Genomic DNA, 13147 nt, shown 5'->3' with positions numbered 1-13147 from the left:
TACAAGCCTCAAGAAGCCAAGCAGGTTTGCCAACAAAGTTCCGCCTCCGTGCAAACTCTGCCCACTTCCGGCTGCCCCACCCACTTTCTAACACTGGAACACCGCCCCTCTCTGCGAGGTCCCGCCCCATGCACCTGATCCTGGTGTCCATTGGGCAAATACGAAAGCTGTATATACACCGAGCGCACGCACTTTTGGCAGGGGCGTCCTCGCGCCTGCGCAGCAGACCGTCAGGCTGCTGGGGACTGGGCACTGGGGACTGGGGATAGGGGACTGGGGCTGGGGGGAGGGGGGCGGAGGTCAGGCCGAATCTTCCTCCGTAATAAGAAGCTACGCGTCCCGCGGTCCTGGCTCCGTGGGTCCGGTCGGATCGGGCCTGGGCGCTGGAGCTGCTGTGGCTGCCGCCGCGGCGAGTGCGATGGAGGCTGTTCCGGGGCCCAGCGCTCACGCCGGGGGAGGCCGAGACTGCCGGAGGTTCTAGTAGATGAGGCGGCGGCGGCACGGGCTCTCCATGAGCAAGCGGCGGCGGCGACGGGTGCGGGAGCACCGGCGGTTTTCGGTCCCCGGGGAGGTACGAAAAGTCGGCTTCCTGGTGGACGGAGACTGGCCGGTGTGAGAACGCCTTCCGTGGCCCGGCCCTCCCGCCCATTACCCGCAGTCCCAGGCGCTCATCGGGCCACTGCCTGGAGGCGGGCAGGGGACGCCCAGCCCTTTCACCGGCTCGAGATTCGGGAACCCGCCCGCCGTGCGCGGCCAGCCCTAAATGCCAGGCCTTCCCCGGTGCTGCGGTCCCTGGGCGGGGTGGGCGTGGCCGGAGTGCGGGGGGCGGAGGTGAGCGCCCACCGCGCGCCCAGCCAGTCCTTGCGCCCAGCCCGGAGCTGCTTCGAGCGGGAGCTCGGCGCCGTTTTCCAGATTATTTTGGGGCGCTGACTCGGGAGGGTACCCTTGGGACCCCCGAGCTGTTAGGGCGTCCGGCACTCAATGCCTTGGGCAAATGGTCTGGTCCTCACGACCTGCGTGGAGTACAGATTGTCACCCTTGGAAACGACTGCAGAAGAAATGTGTCATTTTGCCAAGGAAATAGAAGTCCAGGGAGTTTTCCAGATTTATTCAAACTGGAGGGCCTGCTGAGGCAGGGGGAAAAAGCCAGCAGAATACCTTCTTCAGGGCTTCTAAATGATGTTTTTGACGGTGTGGCCAGAACTTAAGACAATTTTAAGTAAAGCTCTTTGCAGCCATTTTTCCATCTCTTTTAGCCGCTTTTTTTTTTTTTTTTTTTTTTGGTAATTTACTTTGTAACAAATCACCACGGTACAGCAGAAGCTACACTGTCTTCTAATTCTTTGCATCCTCTCTTACCTCCTTTTTTTTCCCCCAGAAAAAGGCTAAAGAAATTAGTTTCATTTTATGTATGTGTATATTTTTTAATATATATATATAATTGTAGTTTAATTCTCTTAGAGTGTAACTTGCTTTACAGAGCTATAGTTACTCATTTGGTCATGTATAAAAGATAATTTGGCAAAAAATACTACAGAAATTTACAGTTCCTTTCCAGTGCAACATTTAGGAATTTGAACTCGGGCTCTTAATTATGACCTTGCTACAGAGTTCTTTAAAATGTAACAGAAATCAGTCAAACCATGGAAAAAGTTATTTTCATTTTTAAAGTATTTAAATGCCTTGTGATTTTTTAAAAATATGCTCTGAAGCATTTCTTCTTCATTTAGAAGAAACTGAGTTTGTGTTTCCTAGGCTCTAAATTTTCCACTCCCTCTTATTCCTAAGTGGTTAACTAGAGCCCACATGTTAGCAACTATATATAAACATCTACACTTCAGGCTAAATATAGTGTTGAATATTTTAGAGTCCACAGTATCTCGCCTAAGTCAAAAATACTCTGTGTGTGTGGTAAATTTGAATTTTTAGTCTGCTAGTGTTACAAAATCGGTTTGAACTTAATTTTTCACACAAAACACATAGGTCTGCAACACTGAGTGTTGGATTCCTATTGTGCTTAGGAGGATGTGGCACTTGAAAAGACAATCAAAGTAAGACACTGACCTCAGTCACTAATTTCTCTGTTCCTATTCCTCAGATGCTTCCAGTTTTCATGAAAACGGAAGGATGAAACATATTGGAAAACCCTGTGATGTTTTTAGTTTAGACATGTGTTTGTCCCAAATAAAGTAAAGCAATTTTTCAATTCAGTTTCATTAGGACCTCATTCTTTAATTTTTTTCAATTTTGCTTTAGATAACATACATATGACACCAACATGTTTATTAGAATACTGTCAATGATGTTAAAACCAAGTGCTTAGCTATCCTCAAGGTTGGGGGAAAGATAGGTACCAGTTTAAATAGGAAGGACACCTCCATTCATTCCCAAAACATGCAGAGAGGAATCAAGATAATGATCAAGTTCTGAATCAGCTCTTCCCAGCATGGCCTCTGTAGTTAAAATTATAGGATATCTAGCATGGTCCTAAATTTCAAATAAAAATCCCAAAGTGCATAGAAATGATTTTTGTTTTAGCTGTGCTACTATTCAATTAAGTTCTCACAATTACTCTTCATATGTTGTCTTTCAAAGCCAGTTGGTCATTATTCTGTAGCCCAACAAAGAATTCCATTATCAATTTCATAAGTGGAACCACACATATTATCAAGAAAATGAAGTACAGCTTGTATTTTGAGGGGAGGAAGAGGTTTACATTAGGAATACACCCAACCAAATTTAGACTATCTTTAAATAGTTTTGTTTTTATTTAGGATTTTTTTATTACAGGGTTTTCCTCTATGACTGATAAAATCTGCAATATAATTAATATAAAGTCCTATCAAATGACCATTCCATACCTCAAGAAAAGGTTGCAGCTTCTTAAATGGTCTTTGCAGAGACCATGCAGGTTGCCAAAAAATGGCTCATAGCTTGTTTTAAATTTTTTTGTTACATTGGGGGTCAAGCTAACCAAATTTAATTTGAATCTTTAGATACCTTTATTTTCATTTAAACATATCTCATGCATTTAAAATATAAAGTCAAATTTACAAGTACTATCTTAAACTTTTAAAATGCAGGATGAAGACACTGTTTGAAGAGATCAAAGCATCAATTAAAAATAACTATAACCAAGATCGCTCATTTTGGAGGCCTGTTCTTCCTTGGGGAGGTGTTTTTACTATCAAAGCTGGCCGCAAAGCAGTATCCTGTACACCACTCTATGTTGAAATAAGACTGAAAAATACCTGCACCATAGATGGATTCTTGATGTTATTGTATGTTATTCTCAATGAAAATGAAAATTTCCCCAGGGAACTCTCTCTTCATTTAGGTAGAGAGTTTATAGACTGTTTTCTTTATTTAATGGACACCTACAGCTTTACAACTGTGAAGCTACTTTGGATTTGGGACAAAATGGAAAAACAGCAATACAAATCTGAAGTTCATAAAGCTTCATTAATAATTGATTTGTTTGGGAATGAGCATGATAATTTTACAAAAAATCTTGAAAATCTCATGTCGACCATACAAGAGAGTTACTGTTCCAACTGGCGATGCCCAACTCGAGTGCAGGAAGATCAGCAGCGCACAATTAATATAAAGTAAGTTGCTCTAAAGTCTGTTTTGTCACTTTTAGCAAAAATAGTATACTTTTTTATAATGAATGATATATATAGAGATAGGGAGGTAGGTAGATAGATATAGTCAAAGTACTTCTTAAAGTACAGACCTGTGTAACAACTTACACATAAAGCAACCACACAAATGCAAGACTCTTTATTAGGTCCCATGACAAAAATGTAACTCTTCTATTACATCCAAACATCTCAGAATTTACTTTACAAAACCAATTGATAACTATTTCACTTGCAAAGTAATGAACTATTCAGTATGCAAAATGTTTTCCTCTTGCTCAGAATTTACTAATATGACTGTGAAGATAACTAATTCCTTGTGTCACAAATTTAACCTCTTGAACACTTAATACTATATTGGGATGTTTCACTCTGAATGGATCTCTGTCAGGTAGGCTAGGAAGATTGAACAGGAAGATTGAAAGTACTCCATGTCATGGCCAGGGCATGATTAGAGACAGGAACCCCAAACTTGGAATGTTAATACCTGAAGAGGACCTGGATGTGAGGAATTTTTCATTGGCTAGGAAAGGTTCTGATAGCTTGCTGAGTATTTTGGGCTTTCGGAGAGAAGATAGACCTCCAAGCTGGTAAATGACAGGGAGGAAGGCCAAACTGGCAAGCCCTAGTGGAGTATTGGGAAACATTAATGCCCCCAGGGGACATGAACAAGAAAAGGGATAATTGCCAGTGGAAAAAAAAAAGAAAACAGGACAGAAAAACAGACCCAAACACATTGCTGTCAGAAAGCCTACTTGGCCCTGTGGTCCAGGAAAACAGACCCAAACACATTGTTGTCAGAAAGCCTACTTGGCCCTGTGGTCCAGAAAAACAGCCTAATAGATTTGCTCCCTTTTGGGAATGTATGTCACATACCTGAACTTATTAAATTCACATTTTCTGTATAGCATATTTAGTTTAATACTGTATTATAACATCATGCTACTTAGGGAAAGCTGAAGATACATTATTTTTTTTAGGGTCTACCAATAAATGTCTCTCTTGTTCTGAAATACACTTTGTCCATTTTCCTGTATTGCTGATATGATGATGTTGGTTTTGAAATCTCCATCAGGAGAAAAAATTGTTACGCTAAATCATAATGGACTAAAAAAAGTGTTTCAGAAATTTGCCTTGTTTTTAAAAAACTAGTATCTTTTTATGTGTATATCTTTTGAAACTATAATGAAATATTTACAATCCTATATTAATACTAGTATTTTATGATTCTCAATAAAATATTTTTCATTATACTCTATATAACTTTTTAAGTCTTTTGCCTGTTTTTTAATCCTATGTTTAAAACAACCTCTGAAGTATGTAGGGAAAAAAATTTTTTTAACAAATCAGGAAACTGAGGCCAACAATGGCTGTAACTTGCATTGAGTCAGTTACCTGACTCTCCTAATTCTGGGTCCTGCTTTCTTCGTCAAGACCAGAATCCACTCTATTGAATCCTCTCGGAAATTTTTAAAGTAACGACTGCATGTTTCAGGATCAGTTTATAGAAAGATTTAATGTTTCTTGAAAGCTTCATGCATTAATGTTTATTAAGTTCAACTGGTTTCTATACTGTCTATAAGAAATACAAAGATGAATAACAGAGGTTATACTTTGATATGTGGTTTGCTAATAATGAATAACCTGTAAAATTTGTTATCCTAATAATGTATTTACATGTAAAATATCGAAACAGTTCTTACATGCATTTTGCAATTGTTGTAGTCCTCCCCAAGAAATTCCACATGGAAACTTGATACGACTGGCTGTGGATGAGTTATTCTGTTCCAGGATTGAACTGTGTGAAGAGTGTGGGTGAGTGTATGAGAGACATTTAAGATGAAAGTATTTGTACGTTTTTTATAAAGAAACCTGTACTGGTATGTTCTTTGATGTTAATATTTTATGAAATAGCAACTCATAAGTATTTAGAAAGCCTAATAGTTTTGGAATCTTAACACCTTCTAGTTTACTATGCCATTTTATGCTGTGTTGTCATTATCAATATCACTATATAGAATATAATACTACAGTTACTTGATGAATACAAAGCAAATGCCTTTTCTTTTTTTCCCTACTGCTGAGTAGGTACAATAAAACCTTGGTTAACCGGAACCCAGCTAATCGGGACCCTCAATTAACTGGATTTTTTTCTGCACTCCTCATTTAGGAGAAAGGTAAATGACAACCAAAAAGTTCAACGTGGTTAAAAAAAAAAGAAAAGGAAAAGGAAATACAAAGGGGCAGAACATATTCATCCCAGTCTCAACAATCTTTATATCTACAGTATTGTGCAATGAGAATTAATATTTAGAAGGGTGATCCTATGGCCTAATTAATCACAAAAGGAAAGAATAAAATACCTTCAGTTAATTGTACTTAAGTCCAAAAAGTGAACTAGTGTATTTTTGCAACAAATACTGAAACAAAATGGTTTTCTGGTAACTTAGTTTAGTCAGTGTTTTTTTAACCAAAATACTGTGCCCTGAGCATTCCGGTTAATCGAGATTTTACTGTATAATTGCGTTTGTTTTATTCTGATCCATATGCTTAATACCTGATACTACTAAGAAAACAGAATTTGCTTCATCCTAATGGCAAAAGGAAGCAATTAGGGAATTTCATCCAGTCTAAAGAAGACTGTAAGAGTCATCTTATTCCCTCTCTGCCATTATTCCCGTTTGAAACCAGCCTAGAGAAAGAAAAATGTATTTACAAATAAAAACTTTTCTATCATTCTAAAAGATACATGTTTTTATAAGCTTAGATAAACACAGCTAGCCTTTCCTGGAGTTTTAAAAGTATCATTTCCTATATAGAGAATCTCAAAGTTTATTAACTCTGGGAATTAGGCATATAAGGTATTAATATAGCTATACTGTTGATATATACCCATACCTAAAATAGACAATTATGCTTACTATGATATTATGTAATAAAGGCAACCCAGAGTGATAAAAGGCAGCTTTGTCCCAAGTGTAGTAAAGTTCATGCCTATTTTCAATTTTAGGTGTGGTGGCTTAAGGGAATTTTCCCAGCGAGTGTTCTGCCACGGGGCACCCCCTTTTGTTGTCTTAAATATGCAGCATTGGAAATCTGAAGATCTGGCATATGTACCCTATTACTTGGATTTATCTGATCACAAGTATGTGTTTTTTTGTTTGTTTTATAAAACTAGTAAAAAATAAATTTATTTCTATATTTTTCTGCTATTCTATCATGATTTTGAGTAGCCCTTAAGGGAAATACATATTGTTGGAAAAGTCATAGCTATCTCTAAATTTATGTAGCCTGGATAAGGTCAGAATCTACTGCAGGGAGTCATTGCTGGCAGTGTGCATAGTGGTTAAGTGCTTAGACTATGGAATACACTATGGAATAGCCCTACCTTACAAGCTATGTGACCTTGAGCCAGTAACAACCAGTTTACACGTCAGTTTTCTTATCTATTGAACAGAGATAACAGTATCTATCTGGTGCCATTATTGTGAGGATTTAATAAGATAGCACATGTGAAGTGTTTAGTACCTGAGAGATAGTAAATAGTCAGTAAATTCTGGTTGGCTATTACTTGTATTTCAAGTCAAAGTAGTGTATAGTATGAGGTCATCATTTAAACATAAAATGTTACTGTCATCATTAGATTAAGATATCTGCATACAAATTAGGACATACAGTGTTCTTTTAACTTTTTGCCTTAAAAATTTTCTTGTGTGTATTTTATATAACAGAACCATGCAGATTATGGGTTAATCTGTTAAAACATGCTTTTAAAAATTCTTAAATTATATCAATTTTTAAAATTCTTAAACATCTTTCTCCAAATTACCAATTATAATACATAATTTTTACAGATGGATATCTTTTACAGAGAATAGAATGCAAATAATCTCAGTTTTTTATTAGTTAAAAATTTAGGGAATGTTTTTCTCAAGAACAAAGTATTGTGATTTTCTGCTACACTTTGTCATTTAATTTGCAGGTATTTGTTGGAAGGTGCCACACTGTTTAACAAAGAGGAACATCATTATTCTGCAGCTTTTCAAATTGATGGACATTGGATGCACTATGATGGCCTCAGAAATGTGAACTTAATTTTGTTAAATAAACCCCCAGAGTTTCTCCTCTTGTCATCATTAGTTTATATTCGAGCAACAGAGAAATAAATATAGACTGATGCTAAATTAAATTGTTTTCCCTCCTGCCCATGCTCCCCCAGATGAAGGGCTTTTATTTTGTATATACTTGGTATCCAAGGAAATAGTTCAGCTATATTAGTTTCAGAGGTGTATTATCTAGTGTTTAGCCCCAGGTATATAGAGAATCTATGCAAAAATGTTTGTATTTCTTTTTTCTATATCCCAGGTTATTTTTATACAAGCATATTTTATGTTGAAATAAAATATATCTTGTAGCCTTTGTATATGTACCTCAAAGGTTTTTTACAGTTCTGTCTTTGAATCCAAGAAAATACTTCATCATTTGACTTCTCAGTTTTTCTTTTTGGATATCCAAATAAAACCTGGGTGTAAGTCAATTTTCAGTTTATATAAATTTAACAGTTCAAAATGTATCTGACTGTGTTTATTTGCCCTACCTCACTATAATCCAAAGTGCACTACTGGATCTAGTATGGATTTGAATGTACAACTTATAGATGGCTTAGTCTATTTTACCTGTTGATTTGCCTAATGTTCCTGCAACAGTTTTTTAAAATACTTTGGTGAGAATGTTTTTCTGGACTTCAGTTATTTCTTTGTAATGATAAATTACTTTAACCACTTGTTAAAGTATTAAAAACCTACCAGTGGATTTTAACTTAACTAAGCTCCCAAACTTAAAGTTATTGTTACAGATAAATTATATAACTAATCTAAATGTTTAAATTAAATGTAATAGGAGTTCTCTAGTAAAAGTTTATTTTGCAGATAAGACAATTATAAAAAAAAATGTTAGGCAAACTGTATGTTTACTAATGTTGGATGAATAATGGAAATGTACTTTAAATATGGATTTAAGAGAAAATGGGTACCTGGGAATACAGTTGACCCTTGAACAACTCGGGGGCTGGGGCCCTGACCCCCCACGTGGTCAAAAATCCCCATGTAACTTTACAGTCATCCCTCCATATCTGTGGTTCCACATCCTCGGATTCAAACAACCTCGGATCATGTAGTACTGTAGTACGTATTTATTGAAAAAAATACACGTATAAGTGGACCCACACTGTTCAAACCCATGTTACTCAAAGGTCAACTGTAATTCTCTTCCTAGTAAGTCATATTGGCACAGAGGAAAAAAATACGTAAATTTGGGGGATAACATCTGTGTGCTCCCTTATAAGTAAATTGATAGCATGAGGCTTTCTTTGATTTGTAATACAAATCACCAGAAGTTTATAGTTATCAGAATATTATGTTTCTTTTCAAAGACCCTAAGATCTCTTTTCCTTTTGCAATTTAAAGGAAAAAAATAAGTAATGTTCTCAAGGAACAATACTTTTTGAAATCTATCATCATTTATTTTAGTGTTTTCAATAATTAATCCATCCTAGGTTTTGGGTTGAGATTGAGCGCAATATATTTGGAGATTTCTACACAGCAACACAGTTCACTGCCATATACCAAATTGCTAAGGTTTAATTCAATAAATTAAGTCTTACATTGCATTGGTGCCATGTTGAGATAACTTACTGAAGAATGAATAAATGTGAGTGCAACGTTGATGAGGATGCCTTTTTATTTTGTGTAAGAAAGGAATATTCATAGTATTTGCTCAAAAAGTGATCTATTTTATTAAAAAAATTCACCCCAGAGTTTATTTAAATTGTTCCCACATGTATTTAAATAGGATTTGATTTATAGTAAACTTTTCTGGGGACACCTTACTGCATGAATCAACTGCATGAATCAAAGTATACAAAAACACAAATATTAGCATATACATAAATGGTATCATTAACAAAATTATTCCTGATGCAGATTTATTCTTTTATAAATTGCACTTTATTTGGAATAATACTAGTTTGTCACGAAACAATGACTTACCTACCTCACAGGGTTGTTGTGAGGATTAAAATGTTTGTTAATATCTTGACTACCTTGAACATGCTAATAAAAAATATTTTTTCTACCTCTTTCATGTACAGGCAAGTCTCCTAGATTCTCTATTACTAATGACCTTTTCAGAGGTCATTAGCTACATATCAGTAATGGCCATATCAGTGGCCACCTGTTCAGACATTTCTTTCTACATATCATATCAGTAACGGAATTAATGTGTAATGAAATTTAAGTATGGCTTCTGGACCCCAGATGGTTAGGATTTAAGGATAATAGGTATTTTGCTGTTATGGTGGTAATTGAAGAAATTATTCCCTGCTGACCAAATAGTGAGTAGAAAAGGGATGAAAAAATATGAAGTAAACAAGATTATCACAAAATGTGAAGGTGAGGGTATGGAAAATTTTTTATAACCTTAAACAGAGAAATCGGAATGCTGGGGGTGGGGATGGGCAAAAGATACGAGGGAATAATCAGAATATGTTTTTAATCAAAGTGCCACAAGTCACAACTATACCTATGGGAAGAGCAGAAATGATTTTAAAACCCTCACCTCAATCAAAGGGAGAAAAAGAACAAATAAAACAAATTTAAGGGGAAATGTCCAACATTTAAGAAGTCTCCAACCTCTCTTCAGCCAAAGAAGCTTTACCCACCCCCCACCCAAAACTTAACAAATAATCTTAGATTTATCTTTCAAAGTAGCTTTTCATTATTAGGGTTGACTTAACATCTGAGGCATTGTCACTGGATCGGATCCAATCAAAGAGAAGGAGGAACAAAGATCACTACCACAGGCATGCTTACTAGGGTGAATCCTGGGTTCTATTTCATTCTTAAGAGTATGAGCAAACAACTAAGCTATATAAGCAGATGACTACTGTGACACATAAAAAGCTGTACGTATTGAGCATATATCAACAGTTTAGTTTTATGATTAAATGAGTTAATAACATTTAATTATTTGACAATAATTGTAATGCACTATACCTAAGCAGGAAAGGTAAACAGTTCATGTAAAAATGACTGCAATTACTACTACTAAACTCCAGCCTAAGCAAACATTTATATTCTTCTCACCTTCCTTTGTTAAAATCAAAAGTTAAGATCACATAGCTTTTGAAGTTCATTTTAACCACTTGATGCCTTACTAACAAACAGGGTTCCTACCCACCCAACTGGCCCAGGGTTCACTGTCTGGTCAACTGGATGGCCTTTAACTTCAAATTTAATTTGATCTCAGGAAATACAAGCTTTTACTTTATTTCTGGGAAGTTGAGGAAGTTGGTGGGGAGGCCTCTGTAGCTAGAAGATTTCTTTATATGCTGATATCTACCTGAGGATATAAAATTATTTACCCTCAAAGAGCAATCAGTTCCACAGTCCATCCATTGTTTTCTCAATGAGGTCTATAAGGTGTCAAAAGGAGTACCACAGAAAATGAAAAAGTGAGCTACTCTGGTAAGGCCCTCAAAAATGATGTGGTATGGAACAAGAGCTTGGGGAGCCGATGAGGTGTGCAGACAACAGTGTGGTAAAATTAGAAATCTGCTGTTTGTATGCTTAGCTATATTTTTATTACTTGCTTGTTTTCCCTTTGAATTTTGTAAAGTCTAATTTTTCAGATGACTATAAAACTAATACATAAATCAGTAAGAAATCAATAAACCCAAAAAAACTGTAAAGAAGAAAATGATCATCCACGATTTCTCCACCCAATGATAATCATTGGTTCATACTGGTAAAGACTTTTTGGAAAGTCCACCATGGCTCCACAGTACTTTGAAGAAAACCAAGAACCAAGGAGTTCGGGCTTTGAAGAAAGAAGTGTATACTCCTGGGGGCCAGCATAGCGGTGATAGAAGTAAGCAGCTTGACAAAATATGTATAGAAAAGTGAGACTCTGAAGAAAACTGCAGTGGCCACCTGTTCAGACATTTCTTTCTACCTGGACACTTGCCTTCAGATGCTTTTATTTTCTCAAATCTTCAAGAACTCATTATTCTATTTTATGAAAGATGTCATTCCTTTATGTTCCTCTACCTACATTTCAAAACTAGTATCCCAGGTGCCAGAGTTGGGAAGCAAGAAGACCCTGATGGTATAGACTGTCCCCAAACAGATACAACAAAATAGACTTTTTATATTTCCCTGTTAATCTAACAGAGAGTGTAACAAAGAAAAATCAAAGTACACTGAGCATAATTAGCTTGCTTTAAGAGTAGAGTAGGGAAAAGTTGGCTGAGAGAGTTTGTGAAGAGGGGGAAAACCAGCACGATAAATAGTTCTGCATACCCAACATATGGGAAGGAAGGAAAGGAGAAGAGGAGTGAAGGCAGGAAACACAGGAAAGTTGATTTGTGCTCAGGTCAAGAAGACACCAGGTTAGGGCTTAAATGAAATGGTTAGCTGGTTAGGGAAATCTTTGCCCAAGCAGGCTAAGCTTGATTTGAGGGCTACAAGCTGGAACAAGTTAATAGCAGACGTACTTTCTCTACAGCATCCATTTAATACATACTTAATATCCACTACTTGCTAATAGAATTAGAAATGATTTCTGCCCTGGAGGTATGCATATGTCTAAAAAGGGGGAACGGTGAGTCAATCAATGGAGACTGTACAGAGGGAAGTACTATGGCAGGGTGAGCACCTCAGGCTCTGAGTACAGAGGAGGGACGGTTCTACAGACAACTGCTGTGAGGTCTTGGAAACAGTCCTTTCCCAGTTGCTACCTAGCATCCCTGGAGGAGGTTTTGGAGGAAAGAGACCACAGATTGTTCAACTTGTGATTTCAAAGGCAATTGAAACTGCACAACTCAGATTGGGACTTGAACCACTGCATTTTAATTGAAATCACACACCAGGTCTCAGGACTTAATGAAGCTCAAGTTTTTTATGTTTTGTCACAAAAAGAATTCAGTGAGAGACAAAGTGATAGGTAAGAAGTGGATTTATTTAGAGAGATACACATTCCATAGAATGTGGTCCATCTCAAAAGGCAAGAACAGTCTTGGGAGAAACACATTCCACAGACAGAATGTGGGCCATCTCAGAAGGCAAGAGGCCCCAAAATAGGGGTGGTTAGTTTTTATCAGCTGGATAATTTCACAGGCTAATGAGTGGGAGGATTATTCCAACTATTTTGGAGAAAGGGTGGAGATTTCCAGGAATTGGGCCACCACCCACTTTTTGGCCTTTTATGGTTGGTCTCAGAACAGTCATGGCACCTGTGGGTGTGTCATTTAGCATGCTAATACATTACAATGAATGTATAATGAGGCTCAAGTTCTACTGGAAGCTGAATCTTCTGCCATCTTGGACCTAGTTGGTTCCAACCAGTTTTTGTTGTGTCCCAATGGCTATGTCATTCTTTTAAAGGTTGTGCCCTGTCTCCTTTCCATCTACTTCATTATTGCCTCTATGTCTAACTACAAAGCCTAACCA

At 37.2% G+C, this 13147-nt stretch overlaps 1 protein-coding gene across 2 annotated transcripts; it reads left to right on the top strand.

The window, feature by feature from the left end:
- The first annotated feature begins 355 nt into the window (after positions 1–355).
- Positions 356–7825, top strand: C2H14orf28 (chromosome 2 C14orf28 homolog). Of its 2 annotated transcripts, none has more exons than XM_065872749.1 (4): positions 356–571; positions 3084–3608; positions 6652–6786; positions 7624–7825. In XM_065872749.1, exons 2-4 carry the CDS (start codon positions 3085–3087, stop codon positions 7805–7807), a joined length of 843 nt encoding a protein of 280 aa, XP_065728821.1. In that variant the 5' UTR covers positions 356–571; position 3084; the 3' UTR covers positions 7808–7825. The 2 variants fall into 2 exon arrangements, with proteins under 2 accessions (XP_065728821.1, XP_065728820.1); XM_065872748.1 differs by lacking the exon at positions 356–571 and adding an exon at positions 5367–5456 and having other exon boundaries at positions 3085–3608.
- Positions 7826–13147: the final 5322 nt, after the last annotated feature.

The sequence above is a fragment of the Phocoena phocoena genome, chromosome 2 (genome assembly GCF_963924675.1).
Source record: "Phocoena phocoena chromosome 2, mPhoPho1.1, whole genome shotgun sequence".
In the NCBI taxonomy this organism is placed as follows: domain Eukaryota; kingdom Metazoa; phylum Chordata; class Mammalia; order Artiodactyla; family Phocoenidae; genus Phocoena; species Phocoena phocoena.
The sequence above is the reverse complement of the archived record's forward strand: the minus strand, read 5'-3'. Positions and strand labels throughout refer to the sequence as shown.

Excerpts from the sequence above, each read along its gene's own strand:
- C2H14orf28 (XM_065872748.1), top strand. The coding sequence starts at position 3,085 with ATGAAGACACTGTTTGAAGAGATCAAAGCATCAATTAAAAATAACTAT. Across the intron at positions 3,609-5,366 it reads CAGCGCACAATTAATATAAA|TCCTCCCCAAGAAATTCCAC; the intron begins GTAAGTTGCTCT and ends CAATTGTTGTAG. Across the intron at positions 5,457-6,651 it reads GAACTGTGTGAAGAGTGTGG|GTGTGGTGGCTTAAGGGAAT; the intron begins GTGAGTGTATGA and ends TTTCAATTTTAG.